The following is a 20,696-nucleotide window of genomic DNA, read 5'->3' as shown; positions in this document are numbered from 1 at the left end:
GAGACTGGGAATGTAGTCTAGTTGGCTCAGTGAATAAAAAGAAATGCTTTTGGCTGTCAGTTAGCAAGCTCTTAATGTGGTAGATGTAGTCGTCATAAATATTGTCAGCAGGACACTGGTTTATCTAATTAGTATATCTATTTCGTGTTCCTTATCTGATTTGCCCATATTTTTGCAGAATCACACCCCCCACACACTCTATATTACTGGGGGTAGTCTCCCATTGTTCATTTACACGTTCAACCAAATCTCTTGGATACAATGGAAACTCATCCCTGGCTAACTTGGGTTGAAAATGAATTTAATGGAAGATTGTAAATTACCCCTCAGAACAGATTAGAAAGCTGGAGACTATGCTGGAAAAATAAGTTGGGTCCTGCTGTACAGTTTGAATCTTAAAGTCCTCCACAGGTCCATGAGGTAAAGACCTACTCTTCAGGTTGGCGCCATTGGGTGGTTGTGGAAACTAAGAATTGGGGCCCAGTAGGCAGGTCTTCAGGTCATTGGGAGCATGCCCTTGTAGGGGGTTGTGGGACTCTGGCCTCTTCTTTCTTTATTTTGTTTCCCAGACATGAACTTAAAGTTTTGCTCTGCCACACCTTCTACCATGATGTGCCACCACAGGCCCAAAGCAGTGGGGCCAACTGAACATTGACTAAACTTTTAAGACTGTGAGTCAGTAATGACCCTTTTCTCTTTAGAAGTTGTGGTGGTGGTGGTGGAAAACTGACTAACATAGGACTGAAGTGCCAGGCAACAGAGGATACAGCTGGAATTGGCATAGGACCAGTCTGGTTAGGTTGCCACATCTGCATTTGGACTGGGAGTGCTGTGCGGGCCTCAGCTTTCCTCTCTGCACTGTGAATATCCTCTGTCCCTGTGTCTTGCAGGAGTCACTGCTTACTGCTTTAAATTCCCAGAAGAACAGTGTGACTGTTCATGCTTTCATCTCTAGCAAAGCCCTCCTTAGCAAGGAGTCAGGAAGAGGATTGTTGTTTTTTGGCTTTTATAGTGGGAGGCATGGTTTGTTTGTTTTGTTGCTGCTGTTGTTTTGCCTTCTGTTATTTCTTTGTGAAGGGTATGCAGATCCAAATGGCCAAAAATAATAGATGCCTGTTTGAGAGCCTTTTTTTATCAGAAGTATGTTGTAGTATGAAGTGGGAGACCGTGTTAACAGTCTTGGTTTTGCCACTGACCTTTTTGGGTAAGTTGTTGAGCATCTCTGAATTGCACTTGCCTCCTCTGTAGATTGAGGTGGGGGAACTGTGGATGTCTGGTAATGTCTGTTCATTCACTAACTCATTAAATAAATATCTAGTGAGTGTCTTTTATGTGTTAACATAAAAGAGTATGACACCTTTGCTTTTTCATAGTTGAGCAGATGAGCAGAGAAATCATTCTCTTACATGGTGGATAGGAAGTGTTCAGGTGGTCCCGCACAGGGAGGTGTAGGAGCTGGTGAGGAGTCTCTAACCCAGTCTTAGGGTTGGTGTTGGGGGCGGGGATTCAGTGATCACGCTCCACTTCTTCACTCATTTATTTTCTACTTCAGACCTTTGCATTATTGTACTTATGAGAAAACAAAAATAAATAAGAACAGACCTTCCCTCCAGGCACTAGTGTGAGAGTGTGCTTGCTGTGGGGAGCTGGAAACACAACACTAAGGGAAAAATGGAGCAGGAGTCCCTGAAGGATTCTCAGAAGGGTTCTTAGATAGGAAGGCACTTGATCTAGGTCTTGAGGTTTGAGTTCAAGGTTTCCAGGGGCAGAAAAGAGAAGAGCAGAGCAGAGTTCTGGATGGAGAGAACATATGTGCCCTGGCACTGTTTAAGAATGAGGAGGAGGTCAGTGCAACTGAGGGAAAGAATGTCATGGGGGATAGACTAGAGAAAAATAGTGGGAATTTAGATGACAGAGGTGTAGACATTTAGCCCAGAAACTCTGAATATTTAAACTGTTGATGATTTTGAGAGGTTTTTAAGAGCATGAGCTTTGACAGCAGTGAACTGAATGCATGGAGACTAGGTTTCGGAGTAGTTCCTGTAGAGCCCTCTCCTCCCTTACTTCTTCTCACCCCAGAGAACATGAATGTAAGCAGTGATTTGTGAGATACTCCAGAGACCACGGTCTCAGAATGTAGTTAGATGGGTGTGTGAGTATGTTGGGGGTAAGGGTGTTGGGGAGGTAGAAATAGGAAAGGGAATAAACCCAGGCAATTTTCAGCTTGAGCAGATGAATGGTTGGAGATCCTGCTTATAGAACTGGGTCAAACTTGGCACTTCTGTCTGCTCCCAAGCCTGTGCAGACACAGTTAAATATAGCATGCTGTGCTTTCCAGCTGAGACTGGAGTTAGCTTTGGAATCTTTTCTATAACTGAGTACTCCAGACAGCCACTGCCAGTCTATTGAGTTTGTACTGGAGAGGAAACCTATTTGCCTTTCTTGATGAAAGGGATGAAAATGGGGCTGGGAAGAGGGGAGACGAATGCCACTCTATTCCAGTCTTATTTTCCTGTTTCATTTTCTTCAGACCACTCACTTTTTTATATCAGTCACATTCACTTGTTGATTTCTGAAGATTCTCCACACCACACATGCAATTAAGTATAAACCCTAGACCTGAGACTTTACTCATCACCTTTGCATTTATGTCCTTAATGCTGAGAACACTGTCTAGAACACTGTCCAGTAGAGATGTGAGCCATTTAGATAATTTAAGAGTCTAGTAGTCACATTTTTAAGTTTTTAAAAAAGAAAAGGTTAGATTTAGTAATGTATTATTTTCACCAGTATATCCAAAATCTTATTTCAACTTCCAAGCCAAATTTTTAATTATTAATGAAATATTTTGCTTTTATAGCACATTCTGAGTATCTGCTTTTCAGATGCTGACTAGTCACATGACTGTTAGCTTTTGCAGCAGACTGTGCAGGTTGTAAGCTGAGCATAGACGCAGTATTTGTTTAATGAATGAATGAACAAACTAGAAGTTTGTTGTAAGAGATTGCATGTGGAATTGAAGAAGGATTTACTTTCACTGTGAGGCAATTGAGCATATTTATGAATTTAAGAAAAAACTAGTAGAGAGGGAGGGAGGGAGAGAGGGTGGCGGGGAGGCGGGAGCTAGCTGTTCTTATCTACTTTGAAGAGAATATTCCTCAGTTTTATTTTAAGAAAATCAAATCTAGTCTGTTCAATGTAAATTTCTCATTGACTTGTGTTATAACTGTTCCTTCCCAGCATTTACTGGCTATTAGGTTAGTTAAGGGCCATTTAAAAAGTCTTAAAAGTTCAGTAGTGGGTAGAGTATGTGCTTTAGCATACGCAAGGCCCTGGGTTCAGATTCCAAGCATGCACAACCCTCACACAAACTCTTAAATAACTTAAGAAGAACATCTCTTCTTAGGTGGGAATTGAGAGAAGTGTTACTGGCATGTATTAATATTTTTGACATTTTTATTTTGGTATCATTCAACTGGAAAGAGTATTTTTCTATATTAAAAATTATTTAATCTGAAATCATATAAAATTATGTACTGCACATAATCTGACTATAAAATGAGATTATTTCCTAAAAATTATTCCTCAGTGTACGCATACTTGAATCCTTAAAAAGTGTGTCTTTCATAGTCTCTCATGTTGTGGGATGTTTTGACCTTACTCTACTTTGAATAACAAGGTTATATTTGAGAATGACAGACACAGGCCCCAAGCAGCCTTTCCTTAGCTTTGTGTTCCCAGCTGAGGGAAGGACGGCACAGTCTTTTTCAGTAGCAGTTTTGGAAGCTTATAGAGGCATTTGATGGCATGGGTTTGTTTAAAAAAAAAAAAAAAAAGAAGCAAAGAAATTTAACAAGTTCTGTCAATCCCACTTTCATTGTATTTATTCATGTGTCTCTTTCCCTTGTGATATTGACCTCCTAGAGGTTCTGGCAAGCTCAGGCTGTTGAAGTAAGCCCCTGATTGATCTCTGGTAGTCTCTCCAGGTCCAATCCATTTTACACATTGTTTCTATTATTTTGATGGGTTAGGTATCATTTTAAACTTTAACTGTAATTTTCTTAATACTCTTGAGGTTCAAGTTCTGTAGATGGAAAGGGAAGCACAGGTCTAGTTGACATATCCTGTCGCATAATTAGCTAGCTAGTAAGGCACACATTGAATCCAGTCACTCTGGTGTTTATTGCTGTAATCAAAAATAAAAAATTGTGTCTCTCCTTGTGTACCTTCCCTGGCACCTTCCTTGCTTCTTATATGAAATCATATTCCTTAGCTTGCCTCTCTTAAGATTCTTCTGGGCCCAGCCTGCCTTCCTATTCCTGACCTGCTCTTCTGTGTGTATTCTTTTCTCCAGTTGAACTTAGGCAACACTTAAGATGCATTTGATGGAGAAGTAGGAGTCAGGCAAAGCAGTAAGGGAGAGATCCTGGAGGTAAAGAGTGCGAGAGTGTGGGGGAGTTGTGAATGAGCTGGGCCCAGAGAAGGAGGCTGCGGTGCAGGGTGGGTCCAGATTATGGCACACTTAACTAGTCCTGTCTTCTTCCCTAGGACATTTTTGTGAGCTGATCATATGATTCATTTGTTACTTGCTACTTTTTGTTTTTTAAGTGGTACTTGCTACAATTCTATTTAAGGTTTATTTTTTCTGGCACAACTCTCTTTTCCTTGTTAATTCAGTTTATCTTTATTCCTTAGCAGGGATTCACCAGTCTTGTCTCTTAGGAAGCATTGCTAACGTCCCCTGAGCACTTTCACACTTGTTTGTCTTTGAGGCACAGATCAAAGCGCTAGTGAGGCCTGTTTCTGGAGATAGAAAACCACCCTGCCTTCTGGTGATACCATTGGATGTGCAATGTGGACGTGGGGCCACTGCATGCAGGACTGCTGTGGAGCTCTTTCCAGCAGGGTCTTTTTATATAAAATGTATCAAATGCTGTAATAATATCATCAAATTCATGGTGTTTTTGTGCACCATAAGGGCATACTGGCACAGAATAAGAATTCAATGTTACCACTAATTTTCATACTTTGTGGAAAAACTACCCATAGATTCTCTTGTAAAAAGGCATGAGAACCTGTTTTATCCATAGTAGTATTATTGAGGATGATCTTTCTGGTTTGGAAAATTTGCTTGTTTGAAAGGTTAAAAATGAAATCTCATTAGTTATTTACTTTTGACTCCTAGTAAGTTTGAAGGGTTTCTCGTATACTTTTATTTATGAGAATTGATCCTTTTGTGTATTTTTGCATGAGATAGAGAAGGAGATTTAAGTATTTTAAATTGTTTTATTAGCTTGTTTTATATATTTAGGATATTATATAACCCTTTGGACCGTAATATTTTCTAGGCTGTTTTGGTGTAGAATTAAGCTACAAATTTCCCCCCATGTACTGGAAATTGAATCCAGGACCACCATACATGTTAGGCAAGTATTCTGCCCCTGGGCTGCATCCCAGATTTTTTGAGACAAGATCTTGCTAAATTGCCCAGGCCTGGCTTGAACTTGTGATCCTCCTGCCTTAGCTTCCCAAGTTGCTAGGATTACAGGCATACACCACCATGCCTGGCTTGTTAACTGCTTGTCCATAGAATATATGGGAGAGGGAAAAATTAAGAGCTTTATATTATGTTTAATTACTTCATAAATATGCCTTTAATGAAGGGCTACGTTTTAGTAAATTTCATAACCATTGAATAATTATGCTGAATTTTTGTCTTTGGTCAGATAAATATCTTTCAAGTGTTTTATAATGGAAAAGTTCTGTAAATATACAGTGTTTTAATTGGAACCATGAAGCCAAATGATTACATTATTGAATAATCTTAAGTATTATACTGCAATTCAATATAGATATCCAAGTACTTTACTAGGCTTAAAAATATCCTGTATATATAACAGCTGTTTGGCTCGAACTAAAAAAGATTGAGGAGCATGCATATTGTTCCCCTCTTTTCTCCCTGGAATGGGAGGAGGGATAAAGATTTTTTAGAAAGGTTTTTCCCGCATTTGCTGTTGCTGAGCTTGCTTTAGAAGAAGGCCGAGGTGAAGATCAGAGAAGGTTGAGACAACTTTCCTTCCAAAGAAACTTGAAGTGCCTGAAACTCAGTTGAATCTTTGGGCATGTTTTAACATTTCCTTTCAAGGTATAGTCGAAGGTCTGCTGTCCACGGTAGGTAGCATTTGTGTTAGGCCTAGCTGCCTTTTTTTGTGTGTGTTCTCACTCTTCTCTCCAGAGGGAAAAGCAGCTAAGCAGACAACTTTCAGCTTTTTAATGGCTTCATAATATTTCAGTATTTAGGTTTGTTTTAATATATCATTTCCTTTCCTTTTGTACTTTAAGGGTACTAGGAAGATACATATCTGAAGAAAATTCTGGGAGTAGGAGAGGCATCTCTGGGTTTAAAAAAAAAGTATATGGGTGTGTGTGTGTGTGTGGGTGTGTGTTACATGACACATACACATTTGTATGTGTATACGCATTACATGTATGTATATGACATTTAAACATTTTTAGATAAATAATATTTTGCTCACTCCTTTCTTTCATCCTTTCTTCCTTTCATCCATCCATCCTTCCTTTCTTCCTTCTTTCCTTTCTCCTTTTTTCTCTCCCTCCCTCTCTTCCTTCCTTCTTTCTTTCTCTTTCTCTCTTCCTTTCCTTTTCCCTTCCTTCAGTTGGAATCCCAATTACCATTAAAATATTCTTTTTTAAGTCCTAAAAGATCCCGATCTTTTCTGACCCCTGGCAGCTGTCTAACATTTTCCATCCATGGCATGTTAAAGGAAAGGAGTGTTTGGATTTCCGTGATCAAATGTGATGATGAATTGTCACGTTTCACGTATTAAGGGAGCTGATTTGGCTTGTTACCATGCTGCGTTGATGCAGGTGCTGTGGCAAGCAAGAGGGGCTCTTAAATTCTAGCCTATTGTATATCTGTATAGCAAACCAAGTTTGCTCAATGGATTTCTTGTTTCACCTCTTTCATAAATTTGTGTGTTGCAGAAGACTCTGAGCTGGAAAATGTAGGCCCAGGACCTGTAACTTACACTATCTACACTGTTCCAGGGCTCTCCCTTAACTGTCCCACAGTTGTCTCCGGCCTGGGAGGATGTGAATGAAGACCTAGTTTTCTGATTGAAAGCGGTATTGTTTTTCAATGTATTCGTCATGTTAGTGATGGTTCTACTGACATTTATCTGTTCCATGTGCCAGCAACTATTTCTACTCTACCTCAGGTGTCCATAGTTGTTAAATCATAGGGAAGAATACACTATCTGACAGGTATTATTGTGAGGGACCACTTTGAAATAAAGACTGTCTTGACAGCTTTGAACTATGTGGTGTGGTGACTATTATCATTTGCACTCCAGAAAGACCCTAGATTCTTAGGGTCTGGCTTACTCTGTCTAGTCTGAAATATAATACTTGATTAACTTGCTTTAAAAAAAGTAAGTGTTTATATTCAGTATAGTGTGTCCATTTGAAGGACTTGAGTAATTTAAAAACTTATGATGTCACACATTTATGAAAGTTAAACTTATGGAAATCTGAGTTACTTGCAGTGCAAGTATGAATCTTTTTGTTTTTAAATATTTTTTTGGTTGTCAGTAGACTATTTATTTATATGTGGTGCTGAGAATGGAACCCAGTGCCTCACACATGCTAGGCAAGTGCTCTACCACTGAGCCACAATCCCAGCCCAATCTTTTTAATTAAACAAGTGGCTAGCATATGTGCAGTCTACTCAGGACTCCAATGATTTAAGTTTTGACTTATATACAGCATTGTTTTTTGTATTGAGACACTGACATTGCCAGAAAGACTGTTTCAGCAGCTGCTGTCCCGTTGACTGTTTCCTTGTGTTATCTGGATTCTGCTAGTCCACAAGAAAGCCTTTTCTGCCCCTTTCAGGCTGTTCAGTGAATCATCTAAAATTAAACTTTTACCAGAAGTGAGTTTGCTCTTTGTTTCCCCAGGAGACTGGGATGGATGAATGAGTTAGAGAATATATAAAATTAAAAAACATAAATTCATAATTGTTCGGGAGTCTAGATGAAGTGCCCAGTTAAACCAGTGAGGATCATATGACTGCTGTCATTGAAGATAAATTTTTTTAAAACTGAATTGGCCTCAAACTTGAAATGTTTGTGAGCATTTTTTCAAGTGACTATGATTTCAGATACTTTATTAGATAACATTGCTTTCTTTCTCATGGAAATTTTTTAGTTTGTTTTTACTTTTTCAGAAGTTTTATTATGCTCACTTTAAATCACCTATCAGTTAATTGTAGTTGTTATAACATGTGAAGAATCTTCCATTTTGTCCAACCTTTCTAATTTTTAGTGGCAGATTCACTTGTCTTTGTGTTCTCTATGTTCTACCCATTGAGTCTGTTAGATGACAGATAATTTCTGAGCTTCTTCATGTCCTGGGACTGTTCTAATCCCTGGGAACTGAAATGGTATTCAAGTGGCATTTACATCTTGGTAACATTGCACTAGCAGGTGAAATTATTCACTATCAAGCACCCTCCAATATAAAGATCAACAGATTATTATTTTAAAAATTCTTTTCTTTTATTGATTCTCTTTTTTTATCAGGTGGTTGGACTTCATCTCTTCAAAGGTTTACTCTTGCCTCAAACTTCTCTTGAGACAGATAGTGTGTCTTTGTTTACCTGTCTTTAAGCATTCCTAGATATGGATGCAAAGACTGCTTGATTTCTCCTAAATGGGGAAAAGTATTTCTAGATTTTATTACTGTTTAAATGGCTTAAAATTACTGTAAAGAAAATAAAGTATTTCTTCATGTGGAATTTTCACTACTGCTTAATAACCCATAAAATACCAGGTGGTATTGTCTGTCTTATTTATTTTTGCTCTTTAAAACTAGTGTATAACTTTAGACTATGAAGGAAAAACATAAATTTATCTATATTACATGTTGTACTGTGAACAGTGCAATAATTATGGAATCCAGCAGCTATATCTTGGGTGACTGTTTTAATCTCTTCCATGTTCCAGATGCTGTTATTAAAAATAATTTCTTGACTTCATGTTTTAGCTCTAAGCATGGGTTAACGTCATAATTAAGAGTTAGGGTTTCATTTACCATAAAGTAAATGAGATTTTCTTTTCTTTTTTCTTTTTTTTTGTAATTGAGTTTTTGGGGTAGTATAATACCTTAAAAATTATACACGCTTGTTAAATAGGCAGTAACTGAACTGAATGCATTTGTATAGTAGTCTCAAAGTATCATTCTGGTTGCTCATTAGTAATTATCTGTGCCAGTGGTTTCTCTTGAGCTCACCATATGCAACTTTTAAGTTATGCTGTCCTCTGCTTCCACTTCATTATTTGTGCCACTGTTGTCATCTGCTTTATTTTTATATAAGTAATAAGTTATATGATACATTACTTTTGCTTTAAACAATCATTTATCTTCTATCTTCTGGTGCTCTTCATTCTTTGTGTGGATCTTGGTTCCACTCTGTTTCCTTCTGTGAACCTTTTTTGAGTGCAGGTCTGCTGTTAACAAATTCTTGTACTTTTCAGTTGTCTGAAAATATTTTACCTTCATTTTTGAAGGATATTATCACTGGTTACAGAATTGGAGGCCAAAGGTATTTTTTTTCTTTTCATCATTTTAAAGATGTTTTATTTTCTTCTGATGGTGAATGTGGTTTTGATGAGAAATCAGTGGTTCTCCTTTATGAAAAACCCTCTGACTGCTTTTGTGGCTATACATTTTTATCATTGGTTTTCAGTCATTTGGTTGGGTGCCTCAGTGTGATTTGTTTTGTTTTTCCAATATTTTTTTTACTTATTTGTTCTCAGGTTTATTTATGTTGCTTTTATTTTTACATTCACTGATTTCTTCTTCTGTAGTGTCCTGTTAGGTCAAATTATGAGATTTTTCATTTTCAATTTTTTATTTCTAGAATTACCTTTCTGTTAAGTTACATTTCTCTGTGATGGTTCACCGTTTATTCCCTTATTTTGTCCATGTTTTCCTTTATCTTTTAAAACATTTTAAGAGCCATTTTTATTTGTCGATTTTATTATTTCTTAGTATATAAATAGATTTTTCCCCCTCCTGAGTATGGGTCATATTCCCCTACTTTTTGGCCTATGGAAATTTCATTGAATGTGGGCATCATGCATACCACGCTGTTGAGCATCTGGATTTCATTGTCCTCTTTAAGGAGTATTAAATTGTGTCCTGGTAGGCTAATTTACCTGCTGCCCACCCTTTGAATTTTGTTTCAGTCTTCATTAGGAAGGACCAGCCTTTATGCTGGAGCCAGGCTAACCCTGCTCCCACATGGACTCTTTCTTCTGGGGTCTCTGTTGGTTGTCAGTGTTTCTCCATGCTTCTGGTTGGAACACTTCATGTCCCCCAGGTCTGTATGATTTCTGATAGTTGTTTAGTCCACAGCCCCCTCGTAGTTTTTCTTTGCCTGACCTCATAGGACTCCTCCGAGGGCCTGTGCAGCTTAGCATTAGGCCGAAGAATAGAGGATCCCTATGTGTAGATGAATGGAACTCTCTTTTCTGCTTCTCATTCTGTAAGTTCAAGCCAGTTAGTATCTGTTGAATTTTGTCTTCTCAACTCAGCATCATTGTCATGTTCTATTTGGTTACCCCTTCCACATAGTGTACTCCGGAGATTGTCTCCAGATATAAAGCCAAGGTGGTTGTGGCTCACCAAGATTGGCTCCTTTTTCTCAGTGATCACAGATTTATACTTCCTTTGTCCAATGTCTGAAAACAGTTGTTTCATGTTTATAGTTGTTTATGATGAATGAAGTAGGCTAGTACCAGAGACTCTCAAGTTGTCAGCAAAAGCCAGTTATTACATGCTTTTTAAGATATTTGGTTTTATCCACATCTTATTGTTGTTAACTATTCAGTATACTGTTTTAACTAATGTTTCATATTTTTAAAAAAAACCTACTCCTTTATTTAGGTCTTTACATGAACCATTTCATCGTGTGTGTACATAATTGAATATTCTGTTCTGGTAGTAGGTTAAGATATTTTATGTGTGTGGGAGGGTAGCTGTATGAGTTCTGTAGTGACATATATTGGCCACTAGAGGGCAATAAGAAATTTCATTCATCTTGTCATTAGCTCACTTTAGACTCTACAAAGTGACAGTTATTGCACAGTTTATTCTTAATATCTATTTATTTAACACTAACTTTGGAGCCAGGCATTGTGCTGTGTGCTTGGCATTATCAAAATGAGCAACAGAAATTGACTGTTGATCAATACAGCTCTAGCCTGTGCTATAAGGCTGTTCTTTATATCTAACTCATGAGTTCACCATTTAAAAAATACTTTGTTCATTCTTACTGCTTTCAGTTTCTCCCCCTTCCCTTTCTCAAGTGTTTCTTCATAGTAAAAATTTCCTGAAGGATTCAGTTCATTCTTTCATTGAACAAATATTTTTTGAATGCAGGTCATGTGTCAGGAACTGTTACTAGTGCTAGTGGTAAAGCCCATTTACTCATGGGCTGAAATGCAATCACCTCCTTAATCCATACCTTATGTAGTACAGCTGGTTATTTCTTTAATATTTTTTATCCTTCATTTTGATGAGGGTCTTGCAGTTGACTTGCCACGTAAGCTTGGTTGCCTCCTTTGTTTCTTAGGGGATTCTGTTTTAGAACCTCAGCCTCATAAGAGTTTCCATATTTAGGTATTATAATTTTAATTAACTTGAATTATTTTTATGTATTTTTTTGTTTTTTAAAATTTTTCGTTTAACTCTTTCCTTTAAAATTGGATATGGATTAATATTGTTAAGGAATAGTGTCCCTGTCAATACATTAATAATAAAGAATTCAAGATGGCTAAATAATATATATTCAGATTACAGTCTCCTACAAGTCTTTTTATCAGAGATTTAATGGCTTGTTGTTTTTACTCAGGGTTTTCTCCCATGCTTTTCTTATTTGAGGTTTCCTCAGTGGCTATTTTTGAGTTTTATCATGTCCCAGTCTCATAGAGCTGTTCATGAAATGTTTTTTCCATATAGTCAGTGCTACTCTTAAATGGTACTATGGTCTCTAGTAGTCTCTTGCTAGAACTAGTACCTTGACTAGACCGAGAAAACTGCTTTATTTTTTAAGTAGTTAAGAAATTTTTAATGAATTTGTAAAGAAGTTAAACATGCTGTTAAGGTAAAAAGTGATCTTTTCAGAAGGATATATAAAATAACAAGTAGGTCACCACATACACACTTCTCTACAACCTGCCTTTTATACTACTTGATAGTAATCCAAAAAAGTATTTTAGAATTGAACTCTGAATAATGATTTATTATTATTATTATTATTATTATTATTATTTTTTTTTGTGGTACTGGGGATCAAACGCAGGGTCTACCCAGCCCTGAATAATGATTTTAAAAATAGTTTTGAATTAAATATTATAGGTTTATCATGTAAATATATTATTTTATGTTAACAGCATGTATTGTGATACATTCTTAGCTACAATACTAAAGTCCAATTATTTGGGTGAATAAAAGATTAGATATAATATTGTGGATATCAGATTAAACCATATGAAATTGTCATTTTGCAACCCAGATACAGCCAGATATTAGCAAGTTCATATGGTTCATCTTATTACTTTATTCTTGTCATCTCTTTCATAGGATGAACTGAAAAATTTCCCCTTAATTGAATTTAAAAGAGAAGATAGACACTTAGGAAAAATTAAAATATGGTGATTTGCTTAATTATAAAATCTGGGCGACAGGAAGTGCCTATTAGTTTATCCTTTTGGAATATTACCATAGGAAAGAAAAGAATGAATGGACACTGTACATATTGTTTGGCATCTTAGGAAGAATTGAATTTAGATTATGTCTGAATTAATTATGCTAAGGAGACAGTGCATATGTAGCAAACAAACATGTACACATACTGTGGTTACTGCTCCCACCCTGGTACAAGGGGCCTATTGCTCTTGCATTTCACTGAATAACTCGTATTACTAACAAGTTATGGATGGTAGAGTAAATGACTAAAAAAGTCCTAGGAGTGAAAAACATAGTTATTTCTTGTTCCACATTCACAGATTATCCACAGCAAATTTAAGTAAGAACAATAGATTCTTTGTCACCTAGCATGGCATTCTTGGTGGGGTTCTTTTTGTTTCAGTTTTTGAAACTGGGGGTCTAGAACCCAGAGCATTGCAAATGTGTGGCAGATGCTTTGCCACTGAGCTGCATCCCACACCATAACATACCATTCTTGTGCATGGGAATGTGTATTGGTTTAAACACACACACACACACACACACACACAAATTCAACTAAATAAATCTATGTGTGGGGGGGAGCCCTCTATTGTATTCTATATTCAAAATATAAATTATGTTTGAATTATATGCTGCTGGCATTAGAGAATAACCTTTTTTAAAAAGCGAACAATTAATTGTCTTACAGATGCTATTTAAAGCAGTATTGGCATCAACTTGTGAGTTGTTGAAGTGTAGACTCTCAAGACTTACCCTAGATCTACTGAATCAGAGCCTAGAATTTTAACACAATTTGTGAACACACTGAAGTTTGAGAAGTGCTGTTTGAGATCTTCAGTGGCGTGGTTACTCCCACAAGACATGCCAGTGTAGCCCTTCAGGGTGTACTTGTTGAATTTAATGCTCATTATTGACGGACTAGATTCAGAAAAAGAAATATTTTCGGAGAGTGTTACAGCAACAATAATCAAGGTGCCATCTATTTTTTTCTTTTGTAATTCTTTGATAGCTCTCTGAGTGTCACAAAATTATCCATGTGTCCTTCCAGTTATGTCCTTGTATCTAATTCCATTCATAATGAATGGTTAATTGGGCGTCTCATGAATAAATATGTACAGACATACATATTATATTTATACACATACATGTGAGAGCAGCCGTTAAACATACATCAACAATAGTAGATGAGGGAGTAGTGTTCAGTGAATTAAGGATGCATATACTCCATTGTACAAAACAAAAACCTGTGTCTCTATGTAAGAAATTCAGTCCAGTGTAAAATCAGGAAGGAACATAAAATAGTTGGCACAAAGTCTGAAGGAATGGGGTGGGGGTTTAAAAAAAAGTTGGAACAAATAGAAAGGTTGTTAGTATTGGTATGTAAATAAAACCCACGTATATACTGTTTACAGGAGGTAAATTAGAATATAAAGAAATAGGTTGAAAGTAAAAAGATGGACAAAAGACATATGCAAAAATTTAAGATGAAACTTGGTGTATGCATATTAATATTAGACAAGATGACAAGCATTACTGGAAATAAAGATGGCAGTTTATAATAATAAAAGATTTTTATTTATCTGGAAGGTTTTACATCTTTTAAGTTTGATATGATCCAGTGCCATATCTTAAGTGGGATTTTATTTTTTCTTGAAATTACTCCTGCCTTTTTTTTTTTTTTTGTTCCTGGGATTAAACTCAGGGGTGCTTAACCGCTGAGCCACAACTCCAGCCCTTTTTAATTTTGTATTTAGAGACAGTCTTGCTGAGTTTTTAGGGCCTCACTAATTTTCTGAGGCTGGCTTTGAACTCGCCATCCTCCTGCCTCAATATCTCCAGCCACTGGAATGACAGGTATGCGCCACCGCACCTAGCACTCCTGCCCCACCCCCGTTTTGGCAGGGATGAAGGGTACTAGGGATTGAACCCAGGGTGTTTAATCACTGAGCCCCAGCCCTTTTTTATTTTAAGTTGCTGAGGCTGGCTTTGAAATTGCTGTCCTCCTGCCTCAGCCTCCCAAGTTGCTGGGATTACAGGTGTGAGCTACCAGGCCCAGCTAAATGGGAGATTTTTAATAGATCTCTCTTGGTAACTGATCAACAAGAGCAGGAATATAAAACACATTTAAAGAGAGAATACTTCATAAAATTAGTGAAGCTTTGGTGAAGCTGATGACAAAGAGAAAGCCTTCCTAGCCAATCATGTGGTGAAGGGGGGAAATCCTGCTCACAAAGAAAACTCAGCCAGTGAATCTACCACCAGTATATAATCATGACCAAAGTGCAACCCAGGACTGCAAAGTTTAAGATGCAGACCAGTGTTAGTTATCACTTTAACAGAGTGAATCTGAGAAGCCTTGTCATTTCAATAGGTGTAGGAGAGGGATCTAATAAAACTCAGTAGCCGCTCATGAGGAGAAAGGCCTTGGAAAACTAGGAGTGGAAGGAGACTCCATTCACCTGATCATTGTGCCGGGAAAGGTTGACAGCTTTCGTCCTCAGATAAAAACTAAGATGTGAAACCTGTGGACTCTGTGATCATCATCACACTGGAGGTCTCAGCAAGTGGACTAAGGCAAGGGAAAGAATAAAAAAATGGGAAAGAAAAACTAAGACTTTTCAAGTGTTCAGTAGCCACATATGGCTAGTAGCTGCATCAATAGTGCAGATGAACTCAGCATTGCAGGCAGTTCTGTTGGGCAGCACTGTTCTATAGGCACGTGCAGTTCCAACCAGATGTCCAGTGTGAGTTTGTTTTGGCAGATTTGATGGGTTGATTCTGAACCTTACATGGCTAAAAAGAGCCAAAACATACTTGAAGAACAAAAAAATTCTCTTGGATATTAAAACTTCTAAAACTATTGTGATTTAGACAGTGGTTCTTGAACAAAGAGGTAGGTCTAAGAGTGTCTTTACCAGTAGAACTGAATACAGAATCCAAAAACAAATCTGCACCTAAACATACGTAGGTACATGATTTGTGATAAAGTGGTGTTGCAGAGTAGTGGAGAATGTTAGCCTTTTTTAATAATTGGTTCTAAATCAATTGGGTATCTATTGGGGGTAGTAGATTGCCCATCTAGACATGAAAGGCAAAACCCAAATTCTAAAAGATATGTGGAATTTCTTCATGACTTTGGTATAAGGAAAAAAAATTCATGAACAGACACCAGAGTACCAACCAAAGCAAAAGTTGAAAAAAAAAAAAATGAAGAACTTCTGTTCATTAAAGAACATCATTAAGCGCATGACAGGGCAAGCCAAGTATGCAATCAGGTGCTCCAGTCTAGACTATTGCTTCAAAACAAAACAAAACAAAACACCTCCTCCAACTTTAAGAAAAAGACTGCATTTTGATAGAAAAAATGGAAAAACTGCAGAGAAATAGTGTCCAAGTGGCCAGTATTCATGAACAGATGCCCATTGTTACTACGAAAATACAAATGAAAAGCACAGTGAAATTTCACTATATACCTATTATAATGGCTGAAATTACTAAAACTGATGATTCAACGTAATAGCGATGGGACTCTGGGAATTTTCATAGACTTCTAGTGGAAAAATGGATTCATCAAAGAAAGTGAAAAAAACTGGAATGACAGCAGAACACCTTTGTATAAATGTGTATCAAGAATTTTTTTACTGGCAATACTTATTGTCTTGAAGTGGAAATAATCCAGATGTTATTCAAAAGTAGAATGGATAGCCACGCACTGTGGCATACACCTCTAATCCCAGCACCTTGGAAGGTGAGGCAAGAGGATTGTGAGTTAAAGCCAGTGTCAGGATTAACTAAGACCCTGAGCAACTTAATGAGACCCTGTTTCAAAATCAAAACTAAAAAGGGCTGGGGTTGTAGCTCAATGGTTAAGCGCTCTTGGGTTCCATCCCCAGTACACCCGCCCCCCCCCCCAAAAAAAAAAAAAAAAAAAGAATGAACAAGTAAATCATGTTTATATATATTATAAGCAATGATAATGGCCAAACTATACCTTGTAGGTATAACATTTAAGTATTTAAATCCTTTTATTTAAAATTAAAGATAATCTGGTTTTGGAAGTCAAGATTGTAGTAACTTTTGGGGAAAAGGAGGAATTCATTGGAAAGGGACACAGAATGATCTGGTGGGTTTCTGGGATGCTAGCCATTCCCTCCCCTACCATCATACCAACAATTATTTCATCATACTTGTTTAAGCTTTAAGTTAATGATTTTTGTATTCTTTCTTAAAAGCTTTTAATAAATAAGTTTAGATACAGTAAACGATGATGACATTGATAATAGAAACAGGAATTAACATTTTTAGAAGTGCTTAAGTGTCAGGTTTCATTCTTCCTGCTTATTTGTGTTATCTCAGTTAAACTTCCTAATGAAGAATTGGGTTAGTATAGTAATATCTCCTTTATAAATAGGAAAACTAAGATCTAGAGTGGTTAAGTAATTTGCCATATAACCTTAATCTTTTTACTGTTTTTAAGAGCTCTCTATGTTTAGGACCTCAGATTTTTAGTATATATTTATTTATATTTCTTACCTGCTTCTTGTTTTTGACATACAGATTTAAAGCTCCCCACGTACACTATTTTACAATTAGATTTTCTTTTTTTGTTGTTTTTGCTGTTAGAAACATGTTTATCATTTTTGTACACACTATCAGTTATTTTCTTAAGAAAAATTCCTAGGTTATTCTTTTGAAATGGAACAAAGTTGCCTCACATAGCTGAATTAATTGAGTGTATTTTTCATTATGAAAAATGAAATTTTAAGGAAAGTTATCTGATCTCTTAGTGTTGGTTCAAATGCTTCTACCTAATCAAGTAGCATGGGTCAGTTAGAGATATGCTATCATGGGGAGAGACATTGAAGCTTAAGATCTAAAAGCAGTGCCAAGGGCAGGTGATAATTCAAATTCAGTAGGGATGGAGGACTTGAAACTTGGATTTCAAATCATCGCAGCCATTTTTAAAGAAATACAGAGTTGCATAGGGGCAGAGCAAGATACAACAAGCTGTCAGGAAATCCGTTGGTAATCTTGAGGTACGTGGTAATGGAAATGAAAAGGAGAGGTTTTCGAGTGTTCTGTGGGCAGTGGAATCGGCATGTTTGAGTGGCTGTTTGCTTGAGGGTGGGCTGTGGAGGATAAAAAACAGTATTCTCTGAGTTTTGATTTTGATCAGGTAGAAAGTGATGTTATTAGGGTAGTAGAAAATAGAAACAAAATAAGTTTTGGGGGAATTGGGCTTTGTTCTCTGCGGTATGGCAGAATCTGTGCAGCAGCATTCAAGTAGAGAATGTATACTGCAGAAAAGGAGGCACTGTGTCTGTCATCCTTAGTGTACATTACAGTATATTTAGTATACTTTTTTATATGGTAATTGCAGATAATATTGGTCATTTATGAATTAACAGAGCTGTACTTAACCTTCACAACAACCTTTCCAGGTAGATATTATTATCAGGAAATGAAGTGCACAAGGTCATACTGATGGTGAATAGTGGAGCCAGAATTTCAAACCCCACAACCTGACTGAGGGTCTCTGCTCTTCATGGTTGGGCTGACGCTGTTAAGTGTCTCTAAAATAGTAGGCTTCAGAAAAGCAAAAGTATTCTGGTGCTGCGCAGTATGGTCTGGTTCATGGAGGAAGAAAGAGTATTTTGGGTCTGGAGTTTGTTGTCCAGGGTTTTTTGCCTTGATTTTGGCTTCAGTCCTTTGATTTACACGTTTGGTTGGACATAAGAAGAGAAGTTTTTATTTTTCTTACCCTTCTTTATCTTTTTTCCTCCTCCTTCTCTTCCCCTCCCCCTCACCTTTCCCCTTAGCCAATACTTGTGTGGACGACAAACATTAATATTAATATTCCATATCTACCATGGATATCATGGTCCTTATTTACCTGTGGGATGATTATTGATTGTTCTGTGGTGAGCTTGCCATGTATAGGTTCTCTCAGGACTGTGTTGGAAGGAATTTGTTTCCCTGTTTGTTCAGTCTTTGATTACCTGTGTTTTTGGAGAGCACCATTAGGACAGAACTGTCACCTGTGTTGGGGATTTCAGGGAATCTGTTTGCCATATACCAGGCCGGCGTAAAGCCGCATCTCAGCAGTGTTGCTTTGAGTTAGTTTGTGAGTAGCTATCTATTTATTGGCTTGGCCTCTCTCAAGATTTTAGTTTGTAACTTATGGTTCTCAACTGATGAAAATCTCCTGTGACAGTAAGTTTTAAACGTTATTACAACTGCTTTATATAAAGCTTTTCTTAAGGCGTTCTCATTATAGATTTACACTCATTTTAATCTATAGTTTTTATTTAACATAATTATCAAGTGTCATATATGTGGTTGTAGTTATAAAGATTTTTAATGTTATTGAATGTTCTGTGGTCCTTATTTAAAGAACTTTCAGATATGTCGAATGATACGGACATCAGGATGTGAGTATTTCTCTTAAACTCACTCACTTTGTTACAGGAGGAGAGACTTCAGCATGCAAACCCTCATCTGTTCGGCTCGCACCGTCATTTTCATTCCATGCTGCTGGCCTTCAGATGGCTGGACAGATGCCCCATTCACATCAGTACAGTGACCGTCGCCAGCCAAACATAAGTGACCAACAGGTTTCTGCCTTATCATATTCTGAGCAGATTCAGCAACCTCTAACTAACCAGGTAAGTTCATCAAGTATCAGGAATGATGTTGAAGTTGTACTTTATTCCTTAGAAGTGTTAGAATATTAAATAGGTAATTACTGATTTTCAGTTTTATATTTACATGGAAATTTGAATTGACAAAATTTGATGTTGTTTGTTTTTAAAGTTCATTAATTTTTTTTTCTTCTTATTTCAGTTAGTTAAAAGATACCCAGAAATATAGCCACTTTCTTGTTCTGGAATAGAGAGGGATGTTATTTCTAAAGAATCTTAGATAAAATTAAGCTTTTGGAAAGTGAGCTAAGTTAAAAAAAAAAAAAGTGACAGAAAAGCAAGATTTCCATTACAGCAAAGTTAGGGAGCTTGTTCTATAAACTACTTTAATACACATTTGTAAAAAAATAAAAGCAAAATTCAAAAGAAAAAAATATATGCATCTTAGCAATGCTCTTCATTCTAATATTCAGATGAGATATTCATCATTATTAGAGAGACGTGCCTATATATATTATAGTAAGATTTTGTGTGCAGTTAGCTGGCATTGCATTTATAAAATACAAACAAGTGAGTAGCATTTATGATTGAGTAGTTAATAAGTTGAATTGTGGCAAGACTTAAGGATTCATTTTATGCATTGACTCGATTGAGAAGTTTAGTTTCATGTTTGAGAATTGGACCACTTCATTGCAATATTCAAGTTTAGAAAGTGTTCACAGTTGTGTAAAGGAGTAACTGTGAAACTCCAATAAATAATCATAGCAAGATGGTCCATTTGTATTATTGTACTTTGAAGAAACAGAAACAGAGTATGTTTTGAGAATTTTTCTTGTTTTTTGAAAAGCAGCCTATCAAGCAGGTGCTGTATTTAATCTGTTTTCTAACTAATGAGACTAAGCCCTAATTTGTGACTCCTTCAGGTGTATGAATAGTAGATTCCTGGGTCCAGCCCTGGTTTCTTTCTTCTTAGATATAGTGCTTTTCACATCTAATACCTGCAATCTGTGGAGGGCTAGAAAAAAAAATTCCTATTAAGTATTTTTATGGGCATATTATTTTATTAAGTAATTTAGTTATTAGCAAAGTACCTATTTTTTAATATGCAGCTATCATCTTGTTTGTCTTCAGATAATTTAAAATAGATATTTTACTTCAGGTTTTATGTTTTAAATTGTAAATGTTTTTTAAAAGATTCATAGGATATAAAAGACTGTCTTTTTAAGTAATTATACTTGGCCAGATGTTTGTGCTGGAGTCTAGGAATTCCTTTTTTTT

The 20,696-nt window shown here is 36.7% G+C and overlaps 1 protein-coding gene across 4 annotated transcripts in view; it reads left to right on the top strand.

The window, feature by feature from the left end:
* DYRK1A (dual specificity tyrosine phosphorylation regulated kinase 1A) overlaps nucleotides 1-20,696 on the top strand; it is a 138,305-nt gene that overhangs the window by 80,231 nt on the left and 37,378 nt on the right. For all 4 annotated transcript variants that reach the window (XM_079155998.1, XM_079156000.1, XM_079155997.1 and 1 more), the window contains one exon: nucleotides 19,246-19,442. In XM_079155998.1, the coding sequence (XP_079012124.1) occupies nucleotides 19,246-19,442 (197 nt within the window). The remainder of the gene's footprint in view (nucleotides 1-19,245; nucleotides 19,443-20,696) is intronic.

Source organism: Sciurus vulgaris (assembly GCF_902686455.1).
Source record: "Sciurus vulgaris genome assembly, chromosome: 10".
Classification (NCBI taxonomy): domain Eukaryota; kingdom Metazoa; phylum Chordata; class Mammalia; order Rodentia; family Sciuridae; genus Sciurus; species Sciurus vulgaris.
The sequence above is the reverse complement of the archived record's forward strand: the minus strand, read 5'-3'. Positions and strand labels throughout refer to the sequence as shown.